The 21,469-nt window shown below is 36.2% G+C and overlaps 1 protein-coding gene across 5 annotated transcripts in view; it reads right to left on the reverse strand.

Moving 5' to 3' along the window:
* The window catches only part of ARHGEF12 (Rho guanine nucleotide exchange factor 12), a 152,078-nt gene that overhangs the window by 49,117 nt on the left and 81,492 nt on the right, over window positions 1-21,469 (reverse strand). For 3 of the 5 annotated variants that reach the window (XM_032285177.1, XM_032285181.1, XM_032285178.1), the window contains 8 exons: window positions 17,452-17,550; window positions 16,739-16,788; window positions 14,143-14,200; window positions 10,673-10,851; window positions 9,434-9,511; window positions 9,118-9,237; window positions 7,067-7,207; window positions 762-836 (listed from right to left, as the gene is read on the reverse strand). In XM_032285177.1, the coding sequence (XP_032141068.1) occupies window positions 762-836; window positions 7,067-7,207; window positions 9,118-9,237; window positions 9,434-9,511; window positions 10,673-10,851; window positions 14,143-14,200; window positions 16,739-16,788; window positions 17,452-17,550 (800 nt within the window). The remainder of the gene's footprint in view (window positions 1-761; window positions 837-7,066; window positions 7,208-9,117; window positions 9,238-9,433; window positions 9,512-10,672; window positions 10,852-14,142; window positions 14,201-16,738; window positions 16,789-17,451; window positions 17,551-21,469) is intronic. The other 2 variants (XM_032285180.1, XM_032285179.1) reach the window with 2 other exon arrangements.

A 21,469-nucleotide genomic window follows, 5' to 3' on the forward strand; every position in this document is an offset into this window, starting at 1 on the left:
AGGATAGACACTGTATCATTCTTTTTACATGAATATCTAAAGTAGTCAAATTCACAGAAAGTAGAGTGGTGGCTGCCAAGGGCTAGGGACAAGGGGAAAATGTAGACTTAGTGTTTATTAGGTACTGAGTTTCAGTTGGAGAAAATGCAAAAGTTCTGGAGATGGTTGGCAGTGATGGTCGCACAACAATGTGAATATACTTAATGCCACTGCACATTTAAAAAATAGTTAAGCTAGTACATTTTATGTTACCACCAAGGTAAATACTAAGGAACCTAATAATATTTACTAACTATGGAATATCTCTTGACTTATTCAAATCTTTATTAAGCTTAATACATTTAAATTTTTTTTCTCCAAAAAATAAAAAATAAAAGGCCAGGTGCTGTGTGGCTCACACCTGTAATCCGAGCACTTTGGGAGGCCGAGGCAAGTGGATCACGAGGTCAGGAGTTCAAGACCAGCCTGGCCAAGATGGTGAAACCCCATCTCTACTAAAAATGCAAAAATTAGCCAGCCGTGGTGGCGTACGCCTGTAATCCCAAGTACTCAGGAGGCTGAGGCAGAAGAATCACTTGAACCCGGGAAGCAGAGGTTGCAGTGAGCTGAGATCATGCCACTGCACTCCAGCCTGGATGACAGAGTGAAACTCTGTCTCAAAAATAAAAAATAAAATATGCAAACATCAGATGTGTTTATACATACTTTCATTATAAGGACAGTTAAAGAGAGCACTACCATTGCATGAATTTCATACTCACAGTGTCCTGAATTGTTTCACTTTTCTCTGGGTTTTCCTCTAGATAAATCCTCTCTTTCGGGCCACTCTTGGGACTCTAATGGAAAAACAAGATCTTCAGTTTATTTCAATACGCACACCAAAAGGGGACGAGGAAAAAAGTATGAAAAATACTGTTCTGATTTTCATATTTGTATTTACAACTACTAAATATCTTTCACAGAACAGCTGTTTCTGCTACTTTTTCCTTACTTTGGCAAGTCACTTATTCTCTCACCTTTTCAGTTTTATGTTGATAAACAATACAGAACTAACAAAATCATTTTACCTAATCTCCAGACCTGGAGGTTACTTTTCCACCAAATAACTAAATATTTTGTATACCTCAAACTCATTATGTCAAAATCAAACTCTCTTCATCTTCCTTAACCCTTACCTTCTCAAGCTATCCTTTCTATCTAAGAAAAGCATTTTGCCCTTCTTATGAGTACAGTTAAGCTTCTACTATTCTGTCTTCAGATGAAACGTGGATTTTAATACATTTATATGGTATGTTTGGGATAACTTAATACAGTTGTTCTTCAGTATTTCTGGAAGATTGGATGCTCAAGTCCCTGATAATGGTATGGCATTTGCATATAACATATGCATATCCTTTATATACTTTAAACCATCTCTAGATTACTTATAATACCTAATACAGTGTAAATGTTATATAAATAGTTGTTATACTATATTGTTTAGGGGACTGAGAACAGACCATATAAAATATAAACTATATGGCACACAGAAAACTCACTTTGTGGAGATGAGGAACACCCCAAAGCAATGGGAGCCATTCTTTAGAGCAACTGAAAACGAGGAACCAGGGACCTAATGAATGCCAACAGGGAAGATACATTTTACCTATGCATATACCAAGATATCTTGGTGATATCACAAGATATTTCTGTTACCAAGAGAAAACAGCAGTTTCAAATGTATGACCGACCTTGGAGAAATGAATGACTTCGGGTCTTGGAAAAAAGATATAAAAGATAAGATCAGAATAATCCTGTCACAAAAAGCAAGGACGCTATCAGATATTGGAGGGGCATGTCAAAAGAACACAGGAGAAAATTTGAGGAGGCTCCCACCAACAACAAAAAGAGTAACTCATACTGAAATCTATGAGTTCAAAATATTACACACATAGATCCCTCTCACTTGTCACCTTTGGAGTTTGTAAGAGTGTCATCTCTCCTGAAAAGACTCTTCTGAAAAGAATCAAGGGAAGTATTCATCCTACATTTTCTGCATAAGGTATATTTTAGGGCAACCTACTAGCTAGTAAGGGAAATCATTTCTCATAATATAACTCTATGTAATACAGAATAATGACAAAATTATCCTTTTGAAACTGTGAATTAAACAATGGATCGAGGCATTTTGATCATGAATGGCATGTGAAAACATTTCATAAAAGCTTGAGGCCAGGTGCGGTGGCTCATGCCTGTAATCCCAGCACTCTGGGAGGCCAAGGCAGGTGGATCACGAAATCAAGAGATCGAGACCATCCTGGCCAACATGGTGAAACCCCGTCTCTGCTAAAAATACAAAAATTAGCTGGGCGTGGTGGCACACACCTGTAGTCCCAGCTACTCAGGAGGCTGAGGCAGAAGAACTGCTTGAACCTGGGAGGCGGAGGTTGCAGTGAGCCGAGACTGCACCACTGCACTCCAGCCTGGTGCCTGGTTACAGAGCGAGACTGTCTCAAAAAAAAAAAAAAAAAAAAAAAAGCTTGGTAGGGAATGTTATAATGAAGAAAATCATGTTGACATCACCTAAACACCTTAAATAAACTTACAACCACAGTAAGACAACCATTCACATCCTGATGTGATATAATGAGATGTACACAATACCATCCATGAATTATTCCAAATAACAACCCTCAAACCTTAATCTGATCAAGACTGTATATTTAACTAGGAATTTTCAGAAAAATCTAGATAAAGGAACATGTCATACACCACCGCAAAAATACAATTAGAAAATGAATTGTTTTACTGAACATGTGACCCAATTTCTTTAACAACAGCAACAACAACAACAAAAATCGCCAAAGAAAAAAAAAGAAGGAAACTATTATAAATTATAGAGACTTAAAATGACTTTTCAAGCAATGGCAATATGAAGGTCTTGACTGGATACTGAATCACATACACTGTAAAAAGAAAAAACTGTAAAACACAATTGTGTATTTAGAAAATATTGGCCCAGCATGGTGGCTCACACCTGTAATCCCAGCACTTTGGGAGGCCGACATGGGTGGATCCTGACTTGAACTCCTGAAGTCAGGAGTTCAAGACCAGCCTGGTCAACATGGTGAAACTGCATCTCTACTAAGTATATAAAAATTAGCCAGGCGTGGTGGTGGGTGCCTGTAATCTCAGCTACTCAGGAGGCTGAGGCAAGAGAATCACTTGAACCCAGGAGGCAGAGGTTGCAGCAAGCTGAGATCGAGTCATTGCCCTCCAGGCTGGGCAACAAGAGCAAAACTTCATCTCAAAAAAAAAAAAAAGGAAAAAAAAGAAAATATTAATTCTTAGGGTTTAATAAGGATAATATAGCTATATTTTTAAAACATCTTATCTCTTAGACATGTTAATAAACTAATGCATTGGATTTACTTTAATCCCATGTCTGGAGGATGTGAGGAATAGGGAATACAAACAAAACTGCTGAGGCGAGCTTCTCAGGGAACTGAGGAGGATTATGTTAGTCTCTACTTTTAAATATGTTTAGAATTTTTCCAAAATGAATAATTTTTCAAAATATCCCTCACAAACTGAAAATCAAAATGGGAGATACTCTGAATTTTAGATCATGATTTGTTATCAAGTTGCTTCTCTTGTGAGAGCTGGGTATCAGGGCATTCTTTAAAGCCTTCTCCAAGGTAAGCAAAAGCAGGAAATTTTCTTTATAACGACATCACAAACACCACTAGGAAATTATTTCATAAAAATGAGACGACAATGAAAAAAGTTAAAAGCATTGATTCAAAAGACAAAATCTAAAACAGCAAGTCAAAGTACTGTTAAAAACAACAACAACAACAAAAGCAGGCTGGTTCCTCCATACTTACTACAATACAATTGAAATAAACATGGAAATTCGTAAGCTAAAAGCAACACATCTTTAGCTTCAAATAGATGCTTGTAGAAATTAAACTAGTGTGTTATGTGTTCAGAAAGATAGCCTAGCTTGGACTTTGTATCATTTCTCACTCAGATTTCTTCAATAATCATTTGTTTATTTGGCCTCAGTTTCCTCATATATAAAATGGTGATACCGCTTTTGTAAGATTGTTGCAAGTGTTAAAAAAAAAAAAGTATCTGTAAAGCAATGGGTACATCCTCTGGCACAAAGTAGGTATTCAGTAAATGTTAACTATTATCCATTCAGCACACATCTGTTAAAGTTCCAATTAAGTCGCAGTTTTCTTTTCTTACAGATCCCTCTTTATTCCAAATGATTTTCCACAGATATGTTTCTGATGGTGACTCTCTTCTGCATGCAAGATAAAGCCCAAACACTTTATCCATTAATTTTGTCATTTATTCAAATACTAAGCATCAATTACATGTCAAACAGTCTTAATTGATTGGAATGCCTATTTCTCCTATTTCTATACTCAACAATTCACTCTTTTCTTTTTTTCCCCGAGACAGACTCTTGCTCTGTCACCGAGGCTGGAGTGAAATGGCACGATCTCAGCTCACTGTAACCTCTGCCTCCCAGATTGAAGCAATTCTCCTGCATCAGCCTCCCAAGTAGCTGGGATTACAGGCACGTGCCAACACCCTCAGCTAATTTTTTTTTTTTTTTTTTTTGAGACGGAGTCTTGCTGTGTCGTCCGGCTGGAGTGCAGTGGCACTATCTCGGCTCACTGCAACCTCCTGCCTCAGCCTCCCAAGAAGCTGGGACTACAGGCATGTACCACCATGCCCAGCTAGTTTTTGTATTTTTAGTAGAGACAGGGTTTTATCATGTTGGCCAGGATGGTCTTGATCTCTTGACCTCGTGATCTACCCGCCTCAGCCTCCCAAAGTGCTGGGATTACATCCGTGAGCCACTGCGCCCGGCCTCAGCTAAATTTTCTTTTTTGTATTTTTTAGTAGACACAGGGTTTCACCATGCTGGCCAGACTGCTCTCGAACTCCTGACCTCATGATTCACCCACCTTGGCCTCCCAAAGTGGTAGGACTGCAGGCATGAGTCACAGCACCTGGCCAACAATTCACTCTTTTATAAGGTTCTATTTCTTTTTTTTTTTTAGACAGAGTCTCACTCTGTCACCAGGCTGGAGTGCAGTGCCACGAACTTGGCTCACTGCAACTTCCACCTTCCAGGTTCAAGCAATTCTCCTGCCTCAGTCTCCCGAGTAGCTGGGACTACAGGCGCCCACTACCACACCCAGCTAGTTTTTGTATTTTTAGTAGAGAGAGGGTTTCACCATGTTGGCTAGGATGGTCTCGATCTCCTGACCTCATGATCCGCCCACCTCAGCATCCCAAAATGCTGAGATTACAGGTGTGAGCCACCACGCCCAGCCATGAAGTTATATTTATAAGTCATAGATTTTATTGTAACATTCCTCTAAATATAAGATAAAATTCAAATTTCTCATTCGTATTACTTGCTCCTAATGCCTACAATTTGCTACACTTTGGAAACATAAAGTCAGACAAGACAGTCCCTCAAGGAACTTCCCCATCTCATGGTAGGAACAAGCCATGAAAACAAAGAGGAGACACAGCACTAAAACAAAAGAGTGTGAGAAGTATTCCCAAGAGCAGTATGTACTGATAGAACAAGTTGAAGCTCTTTATAATCTGGACTCATGATTTGGCTTCTAAGATAATCTCTAGCCATTTCATCTATAACCCTAATATGCCAGGTTGCCCTAAAATTTTCACTGCTCTCTCAAAACTTTATGCATTTTCATACCTCAGTGGTTTTGTTTATATTTAGATTACTGGTATTTTGGAGCTAGGTGGAAGTAGATCACCTATTGCCTGAATAAGTTTGGAAAGTCAGTTAACTCTCTTTGGCCTCAGTTTTGTCTTTTGTAAAGTTACAGTAACAACAGTACTACTTTCATAAGGTCATTTTGAGAATTAACCAAGGAACATAAAACACTTATCACAGTGTATGGGGTGTATACCCAACAAATATTAACTATTACCATTTTTTCCTTGAGCCCAACTTGAAATTTTCCATTAAAACCTTTAGCTAACCCCATCACAAGACTCCTATCACTATCTTTCAAAAAAAAAAACAAAAAACCCACAAATCCTCAGTTTGTTTTTTGCATGAGGAACTGGGTCATTAGGCCTAAGCCTCAAGAGGCAGCCTGAATGATAGCTTAGACCATGGCTTCTTTTTCAAAAAACAACAAAGCAAAACAAAAAGCCCCACAACCTTCAATAAGAGAGAAACTTCACATTGTTAGATAGTACATATGTGTGTATATGTAACAAAAGTCCCAAGAAATGACACCTCTTCTATACGCAAAGCACTGTATTTCCTATTCTTTTTTAAAATAAATACAATCCACTAAATTGATTTCATGACCCACAATTACAGAAACACTCATTCAGACTACTTCCCTCATCACTTTTAAAGAGGGTGATCTTTAATGACACTGAAGTCATTATTCCTATCATTGCATATAATTTACAAAGTATTGCTGAGTAAGCAACACTGATTTTAGCTTTTAAGTATTCATATATCTATGGTGCTACATCATATTCAGCTTAAAATGTTTTATCATCTTCTTCTTAACAGATACTCATGTTCATCTGGTAGTTTCTGGGTTAATCAAGAAAGTGCTGTTACTAAACCTGGGCTATTAACTGAAGCCTATCTAAAAGGACTAAGGTTTTTCCTCTTGGTAATGGCAAAGTGCCCCATGATTCAAGACTGAGTCACTGTGACCACAAATGGAATATTAACATGCTCTTAAAGATATCAACAGTTGGTCTCTCGGTTCAGTAAGAATGCACTGGCATTATTAACTTCTCTACCCACGAACAAGATGCCTGCTGGGAAATTCCATCCCTGTAAAAGAAACAGTTGGCAATGGGTGTTCAAGGGAAAAAGTGAACTCTGGAATTAAAAGCTAACAGTATCCAGAATTTCTGTTTATCAAATTGGTACATTAAAAATGGGGATGGTAAAAAGTGCTAAGACACCTCTAATTCACATAACTCAACATCAAATCTAGAAAGGGGCTGTAAAGAAGAATACAGAAGAAAAAGATTTGGAACACTTAATGCTTACATCTGCATTGTCACTACCGGGCCGAGAAGCATCTCCACTGCTACAGTCAGTCCTGCCCAGTCCATCTCCAGGATCTGTTTCTGCCTCACTGACTGTTAGGGTGTCACCTAAAGGTCTGGAGGGTGTAACTACAGCTCCATCCTAAAAGAGATTAAAGAAAAAACACACCCACACAAACACATAAAACTTTCATTACTTGCTGCACAAAGAAACAGAGTGGTACTACAATCTACATGGAGACTGGTAAAAGTTGGATATTGTGATGTGCTCAAGAATGTTTAAAATTCTACGAGTAAAATCAGTAAGTAATTCTAGGATTCTAAAATGGCATGACTTTAAAGACAGGGCAAGTGATGTTTTAGTAAAAAGTATATAAGTTCAAACTTCTAAATACAGCAAAAAGGTAAAATGGTTTGTTAATTTATATAATTCATATTGTCTGCCCATTAATAAAGGTTATAACCCTACAGCTTCTTGTTAACTACCTTCCAATGCTTCAGAGTTTCAATCAATGGCCAATTCTGGGACATAATGCTATAACATAAATTATTATAAGCATTTAGATCAGATTATAAGCATTTATTTATTTATTTAATTTGAGACGGAGTCTCACTCTGTTGTCCAGACTGGAGTGCAGTGGCAGGATCTTGGCTAATTGCAACCTCCGCCTCCATGGTTCAAGCGATTCTCTTGCGTCAGATGCCTGAGTGGCTGGGATTACAAGCACGCACCACCATGCTCGGCTAATTTTTTTATTTTCAGTAGAAACGGAGTTTCACCATGTTGGCCAGGCTGGTCTTGAACTCCTGACCTCAAGTGATCTGCCTGCTCAGTCTCCCAAAGTGCTGGGATTATAGGCGTGAACCACCACACCCAGCCGGGTTATAAGCATTTAGATCGCTGTCCGAACAGGGTAAGAATATTGTCTTTGTCCAGTAATAACATAAAACTGCCAATATTACTGAGGTATAACACCTCAAAATGTCACATAGCTAGTAGGACTGAACGTAATGGGGAAAAAAAAAAAACTGGAATCAAAAGTACACTAAACCAGGATGTCAGGGGACCTTACATACTGCATGGCCTTGTAGAGGCCATTTAACCAGTTTAGACCCTAGGTTTCTCTACTATAATTTTTTTTTTAATTAGAAAGTAAGATTAAGCTAGATGATCGATCGATCTCAAAGAATTCTTTTGCGAATATGTAGCTTTCCCTTCAGACTTAATTCAGGAATAGTGATAAACAGCTTTTACCTATTTTAAACGTATAGGCAATTTATCCACTTTGCTTTAAGATGAAGTATAAGATGCTTTACATATTCCAAATCTAAATATTACAGAATGTAAGTCTGGTTAACATATAAATGCTGAGCTATTTTTTTTCTTAAGAGACCGTTATCTCTATAGCTTATACCTACACAATAAATTCTACTGAAATCTATATTTAAATTACAATAAAAATATAGTCATTAAAAGTATGAATGTGCTTTTAAATCCTCAGACTGGGTTTGAATTCCAGTTCTATTACTTTTGAGCTATATGATCTCAGGTAAGTCATTTAATCTCTCTCTCTCTAAGTATATACTCAAACTGGAGAAAAACAAACATAAGTAACTTCAGGGTCGTTAGGCAGATTAAATAAGAAAATGTTTGTCCATATATTTAGCTCAATGCCTGTCATTTTAAAATCTTATATTCCTACTTAAAAACATATCAACTGCCATTCTATTTTAAGATGGCAGAATGAACCACAAAAAATATAAATATGACATCTAAATACATTTTAGTAGTTTGCCACATTAAAGCAAAAGCACTCGATTCTTTTTTACATCATTATGGAACAAAGAAATGTGAATCATGATCAAGCAAACAATCAGACGCCCACATTTATTTTTGTTAATCATTACTTCTGTAACATCCTTAACAGGACATCCTGTTGTCCTATGCTAGAAAAATAACTTTAAAAAAGGCAACTGCAACATTCTCTGACACATTCCCAAAAGAAAATTATCCTGCAAAAAGTTGGGTAGCATTTGTAATAGTGATGCTACCTGAGCAGAGCCTGTGGCTTTGGATAACTGCTCTTGCAGCTGAGGAATGTGTTTCTTGGCCTCTTGGATCTCTTTTAGCAATCTTTGGGCAGGTGTTCGGTTGTAATCTTCCTGCAATAACTGAAAAGTTATAAAAATATTTTCAGAATTAATTACTTATGTAAAAAAGATACAGAAATTGTCCATTCTTAATCAATAAAATAGCTAATGACATTGGTTACAATACTGCTTGATTGTAAGTATGATAAACACCGACTCAACAATGCCCACTCACATTTTTATTGGCCTGTAAACAGCCCTACTTCTCATTTAATACCTGTAGCCGTTCCTGTTCTTTCTGTAACATTTTTCTCAGAATTTCTACTTTCTGGTTATGAACCACATTGTTTTCCTCCTAGAAAAGAAAAAGATAAAAAACAAACAACAACCAGCACAGAGAAAATGAAGCTAAAATAAATGTAACATGCAAAGTTCTGCCTCAGCTTCAATTATCAATACCTATTAGGTTCTTTTCTATTTCTGGGTTACAAGGACAGGCTTTTAGATATCACACTTAAAAGATAAGAAACTACAAGGAAATGTCTTCCCTTCTATTTCACTTTTACTAACTGGGTTCAAGAGAATATTAAATATTGATATTGGAGAAAAGAAGTTTTCTTAGTACAAGAATAGTATCTTTTACTTTCCCTCATTCGGATCTTTACTATCGATCCCCATGCATAGCTCAAAGGCTCAGTACCTCTTACCTGAAATATGAAGACAGCTCCCTAATTCCTCACCCATCATCCCTCCTTGTTTCACAACCCTATTTTACCAAATTAGTCTTCCGATAATCCTAGGATAATCATGTGCTCTTTTGCTTTAAAAGAAAAATGTTGAACACTGCTTATCTAGTTACATGTAAATTAGCCTGGTAGATGTATCATTTTTCAAGATACATAGTCAACCTACTATTTTCAAGTTCATCTCCCATTACACACACCCTTAACAGGCACCAACCAAACAAAAATCCTAGCTACTTCTCCACAATATTTGACGCTTTTTAGCTCCTTCTATTTATTTTTCTTCTTCTATGTGCTTTCTCCCTCCTTTGAATCTTCATAGAACTTAGTATGTTTTGCCCTCATAATGTCTACATTCTGCCTTTGTATTATAGTTACTTGTATACTCTTGATTTAATCTCAGTCAACAAAGCTTTGTTAAATACAAAAGCAATTATTTCAGGGTACTGGAAACACAACAGTAAACAAAATAAACAAAAATTCCCGTCCTCTTAAAAGTACACATTCTAAGATGACTAAGAACCTTGAACATAGAGTATCTTAATTATATTTTTGTGGGTAGCACATTGTTTTACATATGGTAGGTGTTTAATACTTGTTAAATCTGCTATGACAAGATTCTGGCTATTCCTAATCATTGTGTAATTTTTATATTAGAAAGTTGTTTTCCAGAATCTTAAATTTAATTTGCTAATAGTCCAGTATTTAAGATTCTTAACATAAACACATCCTTGTAAGACTGAGCATTTACTAAGAAATTTTCCCATTCTTACCCCCATGAGTACAGGACTGGTGATTCTCTCCATATTCCCAGATGCTCCAGGTGAATGAGGAGATGTCATGATGGGAGACATATGTCCAATGACTGATGGCTCTACTTCAGAATCGGCAAGTGGAATCTGGGGCGACCCAGGTGGGCGTCCCTGAACAGTGAGAGCTACATAGGAACCAGCTTGGGGTGGGGAGATGGAAAAAGGGAAGGGAAGGGAAAATAACATTGTCAAGAAACTTTTTATAGCATTTTAGTACTTAATCTTGATAGTTCTAAAAGATCCAGTTATGTAAGACTGTCCCATCATCTGCTAACCATGTCCCCACAGAAAAAAAATCTAATGTCATTTCTCTTTTACGACTGTCCTAAAAATCCAAAAGAATGATACCATTTTCAGATAGCGAATTACTACTTGTAAGATCAGCTATTACTTAAAAGCAAATAAAATGTATAACTCAATAACATATTTTCTTAATTTAGAGGAGAGTTAAAATCAACCATTTATTAGTGGCTATGTTTAATTAATTTCTTAAATGTAAACTTTTTAAATCTTCCAGGCTGGAGTGCAGTGGCACAATAACAGCTCACTGCAGCCTCAACTTCCTGGGTTCCAGCAGTCCTCCCACCTCAGCCCCCAGAAGTAGCTGGTACTACAGGCATGTGCCACCATGCTCAGCAAATTTTTGTATTTTGTTGGCCAGGCTGGTCTTGAACCCCTGAGCTCAAGTGATCTGCCCACCTTGGCCTCCCAAGGTGCTAGGATTATAGGTGTGAGACACGGTACCCGGCCTAAATCTTCATATTTTAAGATGATACTACGTAGGCAGGGTTTAGTGCATATGCTAGAATATAAAATGCAAATTTAAGTTAACTTTACAAAATGAGTATCACCAAAAAATATTCCACAATAACAGGGAAAAACACAATCAATAAGGTAGTAAATTTTAGTAGAAAATATCTGGAGAAATGGAAAGGAGTTCATTAGAGATATTACAGGGGGGAATATCTAGATAGCAAAAATTACCGTAATCAGACTCAGTAACAGACATGGCAAAACCTTTTTATTAGACATTTCAATATAACTTTTAAATGTATTTCACACTTGTCTTCCAATTTAACCCTCCCATGGAAATCATTATCAATTATTTCACAGTGTTTTGGCATTCTAAAAACAATTTTTGCTATGTGTAGTAGTCACAAGCATTATGATCTGGAGGAATTCTTCATGTAAACACTTTCTAAGGCTTTTCAATCTTATTGCTCTCTATCAGAAAGTCATCTATTATATCTCACTTGCCTATATACTTGCTTACAATAGCTTCCTACCTTTTCCCTTCCTTTCTTTAGCTGTTTCTAAATACTGTTCTTATTTGATAACACTTTTATTATATCCAGAATATGCATTAAATAATAAGACATGCAGGAACTCTGTTACATACACCCAGGCTTTAGGGATGTCATATTTATATCTGTTTTGGATATGCAGAGGTTTTTACGCTTAACTTTAAGTAGTCAAATTATTCAAGTATGGGGATCTAATTTTGATCACTGTACTTCTTTTAAAATACACTAAAGTTAAGAACTCTGATCAAAGTGACCATCTGGAGCACTGGTACTGTGATGAAAAGGTTAAAAACAATTCATAGTTGCTTAACATAGCAGCAAAAAGGCCAAGAAAAAAGTTGGTTTATTAAATTTCTTCTGAAGAGGTCTACCCACCCAACACAGAGAAATTGAATTAAATAAAACAGTAGTAATTCTGCTTGACCACAAACAACTATCTCTTATTTCTAGTCTACTTTACTGTGGAATAATCTGATGCAGAAAATAAATTCTTTTTTTTAATTCCTTTTTTTAAATTTCCATCAGTTTAAGCAGTCTCTCCCCTTTTTTTTTTTTCCTTTAAGAGATACAATAACAAGTACATAAGGCCCAAACCAGGCCAGAACAAAGAAAAAGGAAGTTATGTTTTAGGTGGCAGACTCTCATGTGACTTTCTTCACTTCTGCTATAATTGTCATGTTATTTTCCATTCAATACGTGAAGCAATTAGAAAATATAAAATCTTGGCAAGGTGGAGTGGGTCATGCCTGTAATCCCAGCACTTTGGGAGACTAAGGCAGGTGAGCCCAGGAGTTTGACAGCAGCCTGGAGAACATAACAAGACCCTGTCTCTACCCGCCCCCCCCCCAAAAAAAAAAAAGGCCAGGCATAGTGACTCATGCTTGTAATCCCAGCACTTTGGAGGCCAAGGCGGGTAGATCACGAGGTCAGGAGATTCAGACCATCCTGGCTAACACAGTGAAACTCTGTCTCTACTAAAAATACAAAAAATTAGCCGGGAGTGGTGGCACATGCCTGTAACTCCAACTACTTGGGAGGCTGAAGCAGGAGAATCACTTGAACCTTGGAGGCAGAGGTTGCCGTAAGCAGAGATCACGCCACTGCACTCCAGCCTGGGCAAGAGTGAGACTCTGTCTCAAAAAAAACAACAACTAATAATTAAAATAAATAAACAAACAAGGTGGGAGGATCACTTGAACCCAGGAGTTAGAGGCTACAGTGAGCTATAATTGTACCACTGCACTCTACAAGACCCTGACCCTAAAAAAAAGAAAATATAAAACCTCTCTTGGAAAGCAGGTAAGGTTAAAAGGTAACAACAAAATGAAACAAAAGCATAGGTAGGGGAAGGTATAGCAGCACCTAGACTTCACCTGACCCAGATTCAGACGACCCACCCCATCACCACCACAGGGCCACGGAACCTTCCCTTCTCCCTGTGCAAATGGGAAAACTGAGGCCCTGTGAGTGGCTGAGGCCTGGCTTGCCCATACCTCACTGCCAGCTGGAGGTGCATGCATCCACCTTTGACCCTGAAAATGACAGGAGGTTAACTGCAGACTCCCACTGCTTCAAGCCTGTTTCTCCACAGAGAACTAAGTCCAACAGGCTACTCACTCAAACCTTAAGATCACAAATTCTTAACCCTAAAGATTTCCAAGAGAAGATCACTAGTCTCATTTCAGTTCATCAGGCCATTTACCTGATTTCTCAACCTCCTTCCTCTCAGGTGACTCACGCATTTTTAAAAATATATGTATTCAATATTACCAAGAATGACAAGAATATTATGATCCATCATATAAATGGAGTTGACAAAAGATAGTTATTAGTAAGTAAAGAGTTTTCACCTCAGATTTTCCTTCAATGCAGGCATCAGCAAACGCCAGCCAAGGGGCTAAACTAGGATCACAGACTTTTGGTAAATAAAGTTTTACTGAAACACAGCCACACCCATTCATTTACATATTGTCTATGGCTGCTTTCAAGATACAATGACAGAGTCGGTAGTAGACTATATATACAGTCCACACAGCCTAAATATTTACTCTTTGGCTTATTACAGGAAATTTGCTGACCCTTACTTTAAGGGTTCAGAAAACAAAAGTAAGAATAACATTCACCTACATTTGATTAGCTTCACCACCTCCAGATGATTTGAATGAGTCACCAGAGTTCCATTCACCTGTGAGAAAACAGAAGTAGTGTATGTCAGATACATTCTATTGAGACAATAGATAAAATGACTTCAGGAATGATCATACATAATATAACCAATTATAACATAGTAATCAGGGATAGATTAAAATATGTATGTATTTGATTCAATATTCACTTTCACACAATGATTTTTCAGGGCATATTTGGCAACAAAATGAACTTAAACATAAATCAAGGCCTTCACATACGAAACATTACAACTTACTCACCATGACAAATGACAAAACATACCATGAAACAGATTTACAAATCCTTCACAGTGAAGGGTTCATACAAATAGAAAAGATCTCTTTGCTTTTAATTACCAAGTCATCAATTTGTCAAAATTAATAATAAATCAAAAATAATTTTTTAAAATAAGTATTTCCACAATACTCAATTTACTTTTAGTTTTTCAACCATGATCTACTCTTTACAAAGAAAACTAATTTTCAGACCAGCTAAATGTATCCTGATTCTGAATTAAACCAAACAAATCAAGGTAAAAATATCAAATGTGGATTTAACATTAATTTTCTGATTAATTCTCTGATCCAAGTTATCTAAAATTCAAATGCATCAGTGTAAAAAACAGAAGTACAAGTATACTCATCCTGCCCCATGAAATAGTTGCTGTTAGCTATGACATTTAATTTTGGAGACACTTTTCTAGAATATACACATCAAATAGACACATAAACATTACACATTATAAAAGGCCTTTTTTTTTTCCTGGAAAAAAAATAAAACTTTTTTTCACTGTATGGTGGCTATCTTTCAATAAAGATACATATTGACCTAATCCATTCTTTTCAAAAGCTTCAAATGAAATATAATTTATTTCTCTATCCCTCAGTTTATGCATAGCTATATGATAAAGCCAGTACGAATTTCCTTGTACACACCTAACTTGACATTTGTATACTTGTTTTCTCAGGTAAGTTCCTAAAAGCAAAATTGCTTGTCACAGGTTACATACTTTAAGACTTTTGATACATATTCAGACTTTCATCCAAACAGATTTTACCTAATTTATACTCACAGCAAACTCATGAGAATAGTCATTTTATCGTACCCAAACTATGCTAAATATATATTACCTATCTTTAAATTTTCTGACAACCAAATACATTTTTCACCTATCATTTCAATTCCTACTTCTTTGTTATCAGTGAAGTTGGCCGTATCCCCATTAATATGTTATGTATTTCAATTACTTTGGGAAACTGCCTGATAAAATTCTTTGCCCATTTTTCTTTCAGAATATGTATTCCTTTCTTAGTAATTTATTCTTTAAAATTAAGGATATCTGGTCTGTGAGACATTTCAAATATTTTTTCCAAATTACTGTTCATGGCATCCTTTCCTATGTAATAATAATTTGATTTTAAATAATCAAATTAGTCAATTATTTCAAGAATAGTTACTAACCCATTCTTTCTCTGCTGATCTGAATCCAAAGTCTATTTCTAGTCTCTCTATTGTATACCACTGGTAGGTCTATATCTAGACTAGAATCACAGACATCTCTTCTCATACATACACACATATATATAATGTATTTTTTTCCTTAACTATTCTTATAAACTTATAAAGTTCATCTGGAAGAATAATCATATTGACATCTACCACTCCAATTCTATTTGTATACAGGTCAAGTATCACTTATCTAAAATACTTGGTACCAGAAGAAGTGTTCTGGATTTTTTTGAATTTTGGAATATTTATATACACATAATGATACATCTTGGGAATGAGACCCAGGTTTAAATATGAAATTCATGTTTCATATATACTTTATCCACATAGCCTGAGCATAGCTTTATACATTTTAAATACTTTTGTGCATGAAACAAGTTTTTTGTTTTGGTTTGGTTTTATTTACTATTTTTTAAAGACAGAATCTCACTATACCTGCCCAGGGCAAAGTGCTGTGACTATTCTCAGGTATGATCAAAGTGCACTGCAGTCTCAACTCCTATACTCAAGCAATCCTCCCACCTCAGCCTCCTGAGTAGCTGGTAACACGGGCTCAAGCTACTGTACCTGGTGAAACCAGCTTTTTTCACATGGCTCATCATATGAGGTCAGGTGTGAAATTTTCCATTTATGGTGTCACATGACTCATCACATGAGGTCAGGTGTGAAATCTTTCATTTATGGTGTCATGTTGGTGCTCAGAAAGTTTCAGAGTTGGGAGCATTTCAGATTTCAGATGAGAAATGCTCAACTTGTACTTTGATGAGAATTTCTTAATAACAGACTAATCTGGATAGAAATGACCTTTACAACACTGATTCACTCTCCTACTCAAGAACGTATATTCCCCATTATTTTCGATCCTTTTATTATGCCCTCCAGTAAAGGAGAATTTTAAGACAAATGAAATACGTTTTTATAGTCAACAGATCTATTATATGTAATATGATGCTTTTTATAAAAATCCAAGTGAAAAAATCAGAATAGAACCAATATTTGTTGTTTTTTAATCCTACCATAAATTCCATAATAGCCTTTTCCTTACCTTGATGATTCGATCACCTGTCTGTACTCCAGCCCGCATGGCTGCTCCATCTGCATGAGAAATTAATTACTTAAAATGTGATTCATTTGCATTTACTCATCATCTTCCTGACAGTGGGACAGTATAACAAAGTGGTTAAAAATATGGGCTATAAAGTCAGACAGGCTTTAAGTTCAAATCCTACTTCTACCACTCACTAGTTGTATGACCTGGGACTGATTTTATGTTTAAAACTTAGTATCACCTATAAAATGGGGATTAAAAAAATTGTCTACCTTAAATTATAGCACCCAACATAAAGGAAGTATTTAATATATGGTAATAACAGTAGAAAACATTATCATTGTTGTTTTGGGAAAACAATTGGTATTTTTGAGACCACAGCTATCTCTTTAATCTGTCTTTGCCAAAATATCACTTGGTGCCATGGAAAACTGAAATTTCGGAAACTTCTGTGTGGACAATAAAGTATCAAGACCACGGAGTCACGTGATTTCTAAAACTATGTAAACACTGCTTTCTAAAAAGTATAAAAAAAGAAAAAACTGGAGTAAATTCCTTCCTACAATTATGAAACCATAGACGAATCTAGCACAATAGTCCACATGACCTACAATTCATGTAATTATTCTATTCTTGAAAATTGCCATTATTTAAGTTTTTTTATTCTTATTCTGTTTACTGAGTGATAAATTGTTTTTAAAAGTGCTTGCCTTCTTTGACAGACTGTACGAAGACTGGATTGTCTCCACTGACCGTCAGCCCAAATCCATTGTCATCTTTCTGGATGATTACACAACGCTGAACAAGACCTGCACAAGAACCACAGGGTAAAAAAAAAGAAGGAAGAGAAAACAAAGAAAGAAAAAGATAACAGTTATATATTAGTAATAAACTGTGTTCCATCTAGAGAAACACAAAGTAGGACATGTAAATCCACATGACAAAATAAGAGCACTAACTCCATCAACAAAGCAAACACAAGAACATCACAGAGTCACACGTATTGTTTTCTCACTGGCTGAGTATAATAGAATTGCTCCGATATTTAAAAACAGCTATGGCAAACTGCAAAATATGAAGTATTAGAGATGACACAGCTAGAAGGAAAGCCCATTCACATCCATGCTACTTCTCTGTAGTGTAAAATTCTCCCCTGCCAACCCCTGACCTCAGTGCCCTATGTTTTTGGTACCCTAACTGGTGTTTAACCCAAGAAAATCAACCATTTTAGGACATTTGGCTAGGAGCATCACAAGGAAAATTCTGGAGAAATATACTCAGGAAAACGGTGGAAAGAAAGGTGGTGTTTGCAGAGTACGTGAAGCTATTCCCCCAAGAAGAGAAGAGAAGGGAAGAGTTCAGGGGGAAGAAAAACCCTGGCTCACAGAAAACAAACAGAAAAGGGAAAAAAGTGGAAAACATAAAGAACCTGTGAGCTCAACCAGTTCCTTCATCTCTTTCATATACTAACCTGACTCCTAAAGGAGAATTTGTTTTTCTTTAAATAGCAAATGAAACTGTTAGGGCAAGGTGAGAGAAAGAGGGCCCCAACCAAAGAAATAGGAATGTCCCGCCAGTGTAGAACCCTGATTAGTACCCAGGGCTGTTTTATCACAGACCAGATCTGAAGATACTGAACTCTGTGTTAGCCAGAGACAATATATACTTTCAGCTTTGCAGGATCTAAGCTTTTTGCCAAAGCCAAAACAACACAAGGATAATGGATCTAAGCATTTTGCGGAAGTCAAAATAACACAAAGATAATGATGATTAGAAAATAAAAAAACTTTTGTGCTTGCTTCAGCAGCACATATGCCAAAATTGGAAAATAAAAACTTTTTCTAAAGATTTTTATACAAAGAGCCACAATCTTTTAAATAAGTGTGATTTACAAACCAAACGATATGTTAAAGATTATATGTTAATAAAATAAATATATATATATACTGTGTGTACAATGGATCATAGAAAACATACACATATAACAAATAACATACACACACACACACACACACACACACACACACAGAGTGTACATACATATCTAGTCTTGCTGATAATGACACATCATGAGTACATGAGCCTACTATAGTTTAACATGAACCTTGATCCTTGAACTCATCATGCCCTACACAAAAATTAAGCAGATCATGGGCTTAAACATAAAGTTTTTCAGAAGATAACACAGAAAAACTTTAAGACCTTCGGGTATAAAAAAACAAAAAAGGAAGAAAGAAAAAGAAAAAAGATAAAATATATGGAACAAAATATTTTATAACATAAGAAAAAGACCCTAGGGTGGGCACAGGTTTCTATAAACCATAAAAAAAAAATCTAGTAAACTGGACAAAAATTTGAAACATTTGCTATTCTAAAGACATTGATAAGAAAATGAAAACACAAGCCATAAACAGAAAAAATAGTCACAATACAGCTATCTGATAAAGAATTTGTATCCAGATTATATGCAACTTTACAATCAATAATGGAAGACGAATGTCAAAGGGGGCAAAAGGCTTAAAGAAACACATCACAAAGATACATCAAAGGCCAATAAGCACATGTAAAGGTGCTTAACAGCTGTAGTCATCAGGAAAACACAACTTAAAACCAAAATGAGATACCACTATACACCAATCATAAAAAGTGGGTAATCATAAAAAGTGGTAGCAAGGAGGTGGAGCAACTAGAACTCTTACAACATTGCTGGTGGTAATGTGCTAACATTCTGGAAAACTGGAAGTTTCCTATAAAAGTATAAGCATATATTTACATATGACCCATGAATAAATTTCTCTCAAGAGAAAAAACAATTTGTGTCCATAAAATATGTAAATGTTCACAGCAGTTTTATTCATAGGAGCCCAAATCTAGACACTCAAATGTCCATCAACAGATGAATGAATAGACAAACTGTGATATGTCCATATAATGTACTAGAAAGGAAAAAAAGTACTCATACATACAACAAATATGGACGAATCATAAAAACATCATGGTAAGCCAAAGAAGCCAGTACAAAAGAGAGTAAACACTATATGACTCTAACATAGAGAAGAAAAAACTGAACTAAAACAACAAAAGCAGAATAGCAACTGCCTAGGGGTGAGGTAGGGAAGAGGGTTGGGAATGACTGCAGAAAGAAATGAAGGAACTTTCTTCAGTGATAGAAATGTTCTGTGCCTTAATTAACATTCACGAGTATGCACATTCATTTGTCAAAGTCATCTAAACCACACACTCAAAATTAGTACATCTTATTTTATGCAAATTTTACCTCAATAAAGTTGATTTTCAACATTTAAAAATGTGTTACCCCTCAATTCTAGAGATTTCTGAATACTAAATAATCCACATATTCATGACTCTCACAAAACAAAAAACTGTAACGAGGACAGGAGATAACACATTAGAATTCTTCCTTTTATAATCTGTTCAGTGTTACTTCCTTCAAGTAATCAGGACAACTATAAAATAGGATATGAATAAATAAATCAAGTTTTTAAAAAGCATTCTTTATAAATTTATAGTATATAATGAAATAAACAGAATCAGAGATTCTGGCTGGCCACGGTGGCTCATGCCTGTAATCTCAGCACTTTGGGAGGCTGAGGCAGGTGGATCACCTAAAGTCAGGAGTTTGAGACCAGCCTGGCCAACATGGTGAAACTTTATTTCTACTAAAAATACAAAATTAGACTAGTAGGGTGGGTCATGCCTATAATCCCAGCTACTCAGAAGGTTGAGGCAGGAGAATTGCTTGAACCCAGGAGATGGAGGTTGCAGTGAGCTGAGACTGCACCACTGCACTCCAGCCTGGGCAACACAGTGAGACTCTGTCTCAAAAAAAAAAAAAAAAAAAAAAGATTATTAAAATAGAATAAACAGCATTTTACATGAATCTTTTAAAGTCCTTGCTTGCTTTCAGAAACAAATATCTCACAACCTCCCTTAGTTATTTGAAATTTCAAAATAAATTAGATACTGTGACTTTAAAAATCAAGGCAATTATAACACTGAATATGTTTTTTCATACTATATTCATGCTTCTCTGTTCTCCTACCCCACCTCACAAAAGCTGAAAATTAATAAATTACAGGCTTCTAATATGAGTGATTGCAGTGCTAAGCAACCTGGGCTTCTTAAATAGACTTTTTTCAGGCTCCTGCAGAGAACAGGGCGCCTGTAAAAGATGAGGGAAAAGGGTAGTTGGAGTTAAGAAGTTTGCTATGTTTGAATCTTTCACTTGAATACAATATATATAAAGCAGTTAGCTTACTGCCTAACAAATATTAAGGGTTCATACATGTTAAGTATTATTTTATTATGATTGAGGGGAGGTTGACCTTGGATTTTCTCATCTTTCCATGATATTAGTACAAGTATTTTTATGTTAATAAACTCCTATCAATTAATACAAATGATCCTTAAGAAGATCAATTCTGGCCAGGCTTGATGGCTCACATCTGTAATCCCAGCACTTTGAGAGGCCAAGGCAGGCAGATCACTAGGTCAAGAGATCAAAACCATCCTGACCAACATGGTGAAACCCCATCTCTACTAAAAATACAAAAATTAGCCGGGCCTGGTGGTACACACCTGTAGTCCCAGCTACTCAGGAGGCTGAGACAGGAGAATCGCTTGAACCCAGGAGACAGAGGTTGCAGTGAGCCGAAATCGCACCACTGCACTCCAGCCTGGGGACAGAGTGAGACTCCATCTCAAAAA

Source organism: Sapajus apella, unplaced genomic scaffold (assembly GCF_009761245.1).
Source record: "Sapajus apella isolate SASKATOON/1434 unplaced genomic scaffold, GSC_monkey_1.0 scaffold16, whole genome shotgun sequence".
In the NCBI taxonomy this organism is placed as follows: Eukaryota; Metazoa; Chordata; class Mammalia; order Primates; family Cebidae; genus Sapajus; species Sapajus apella.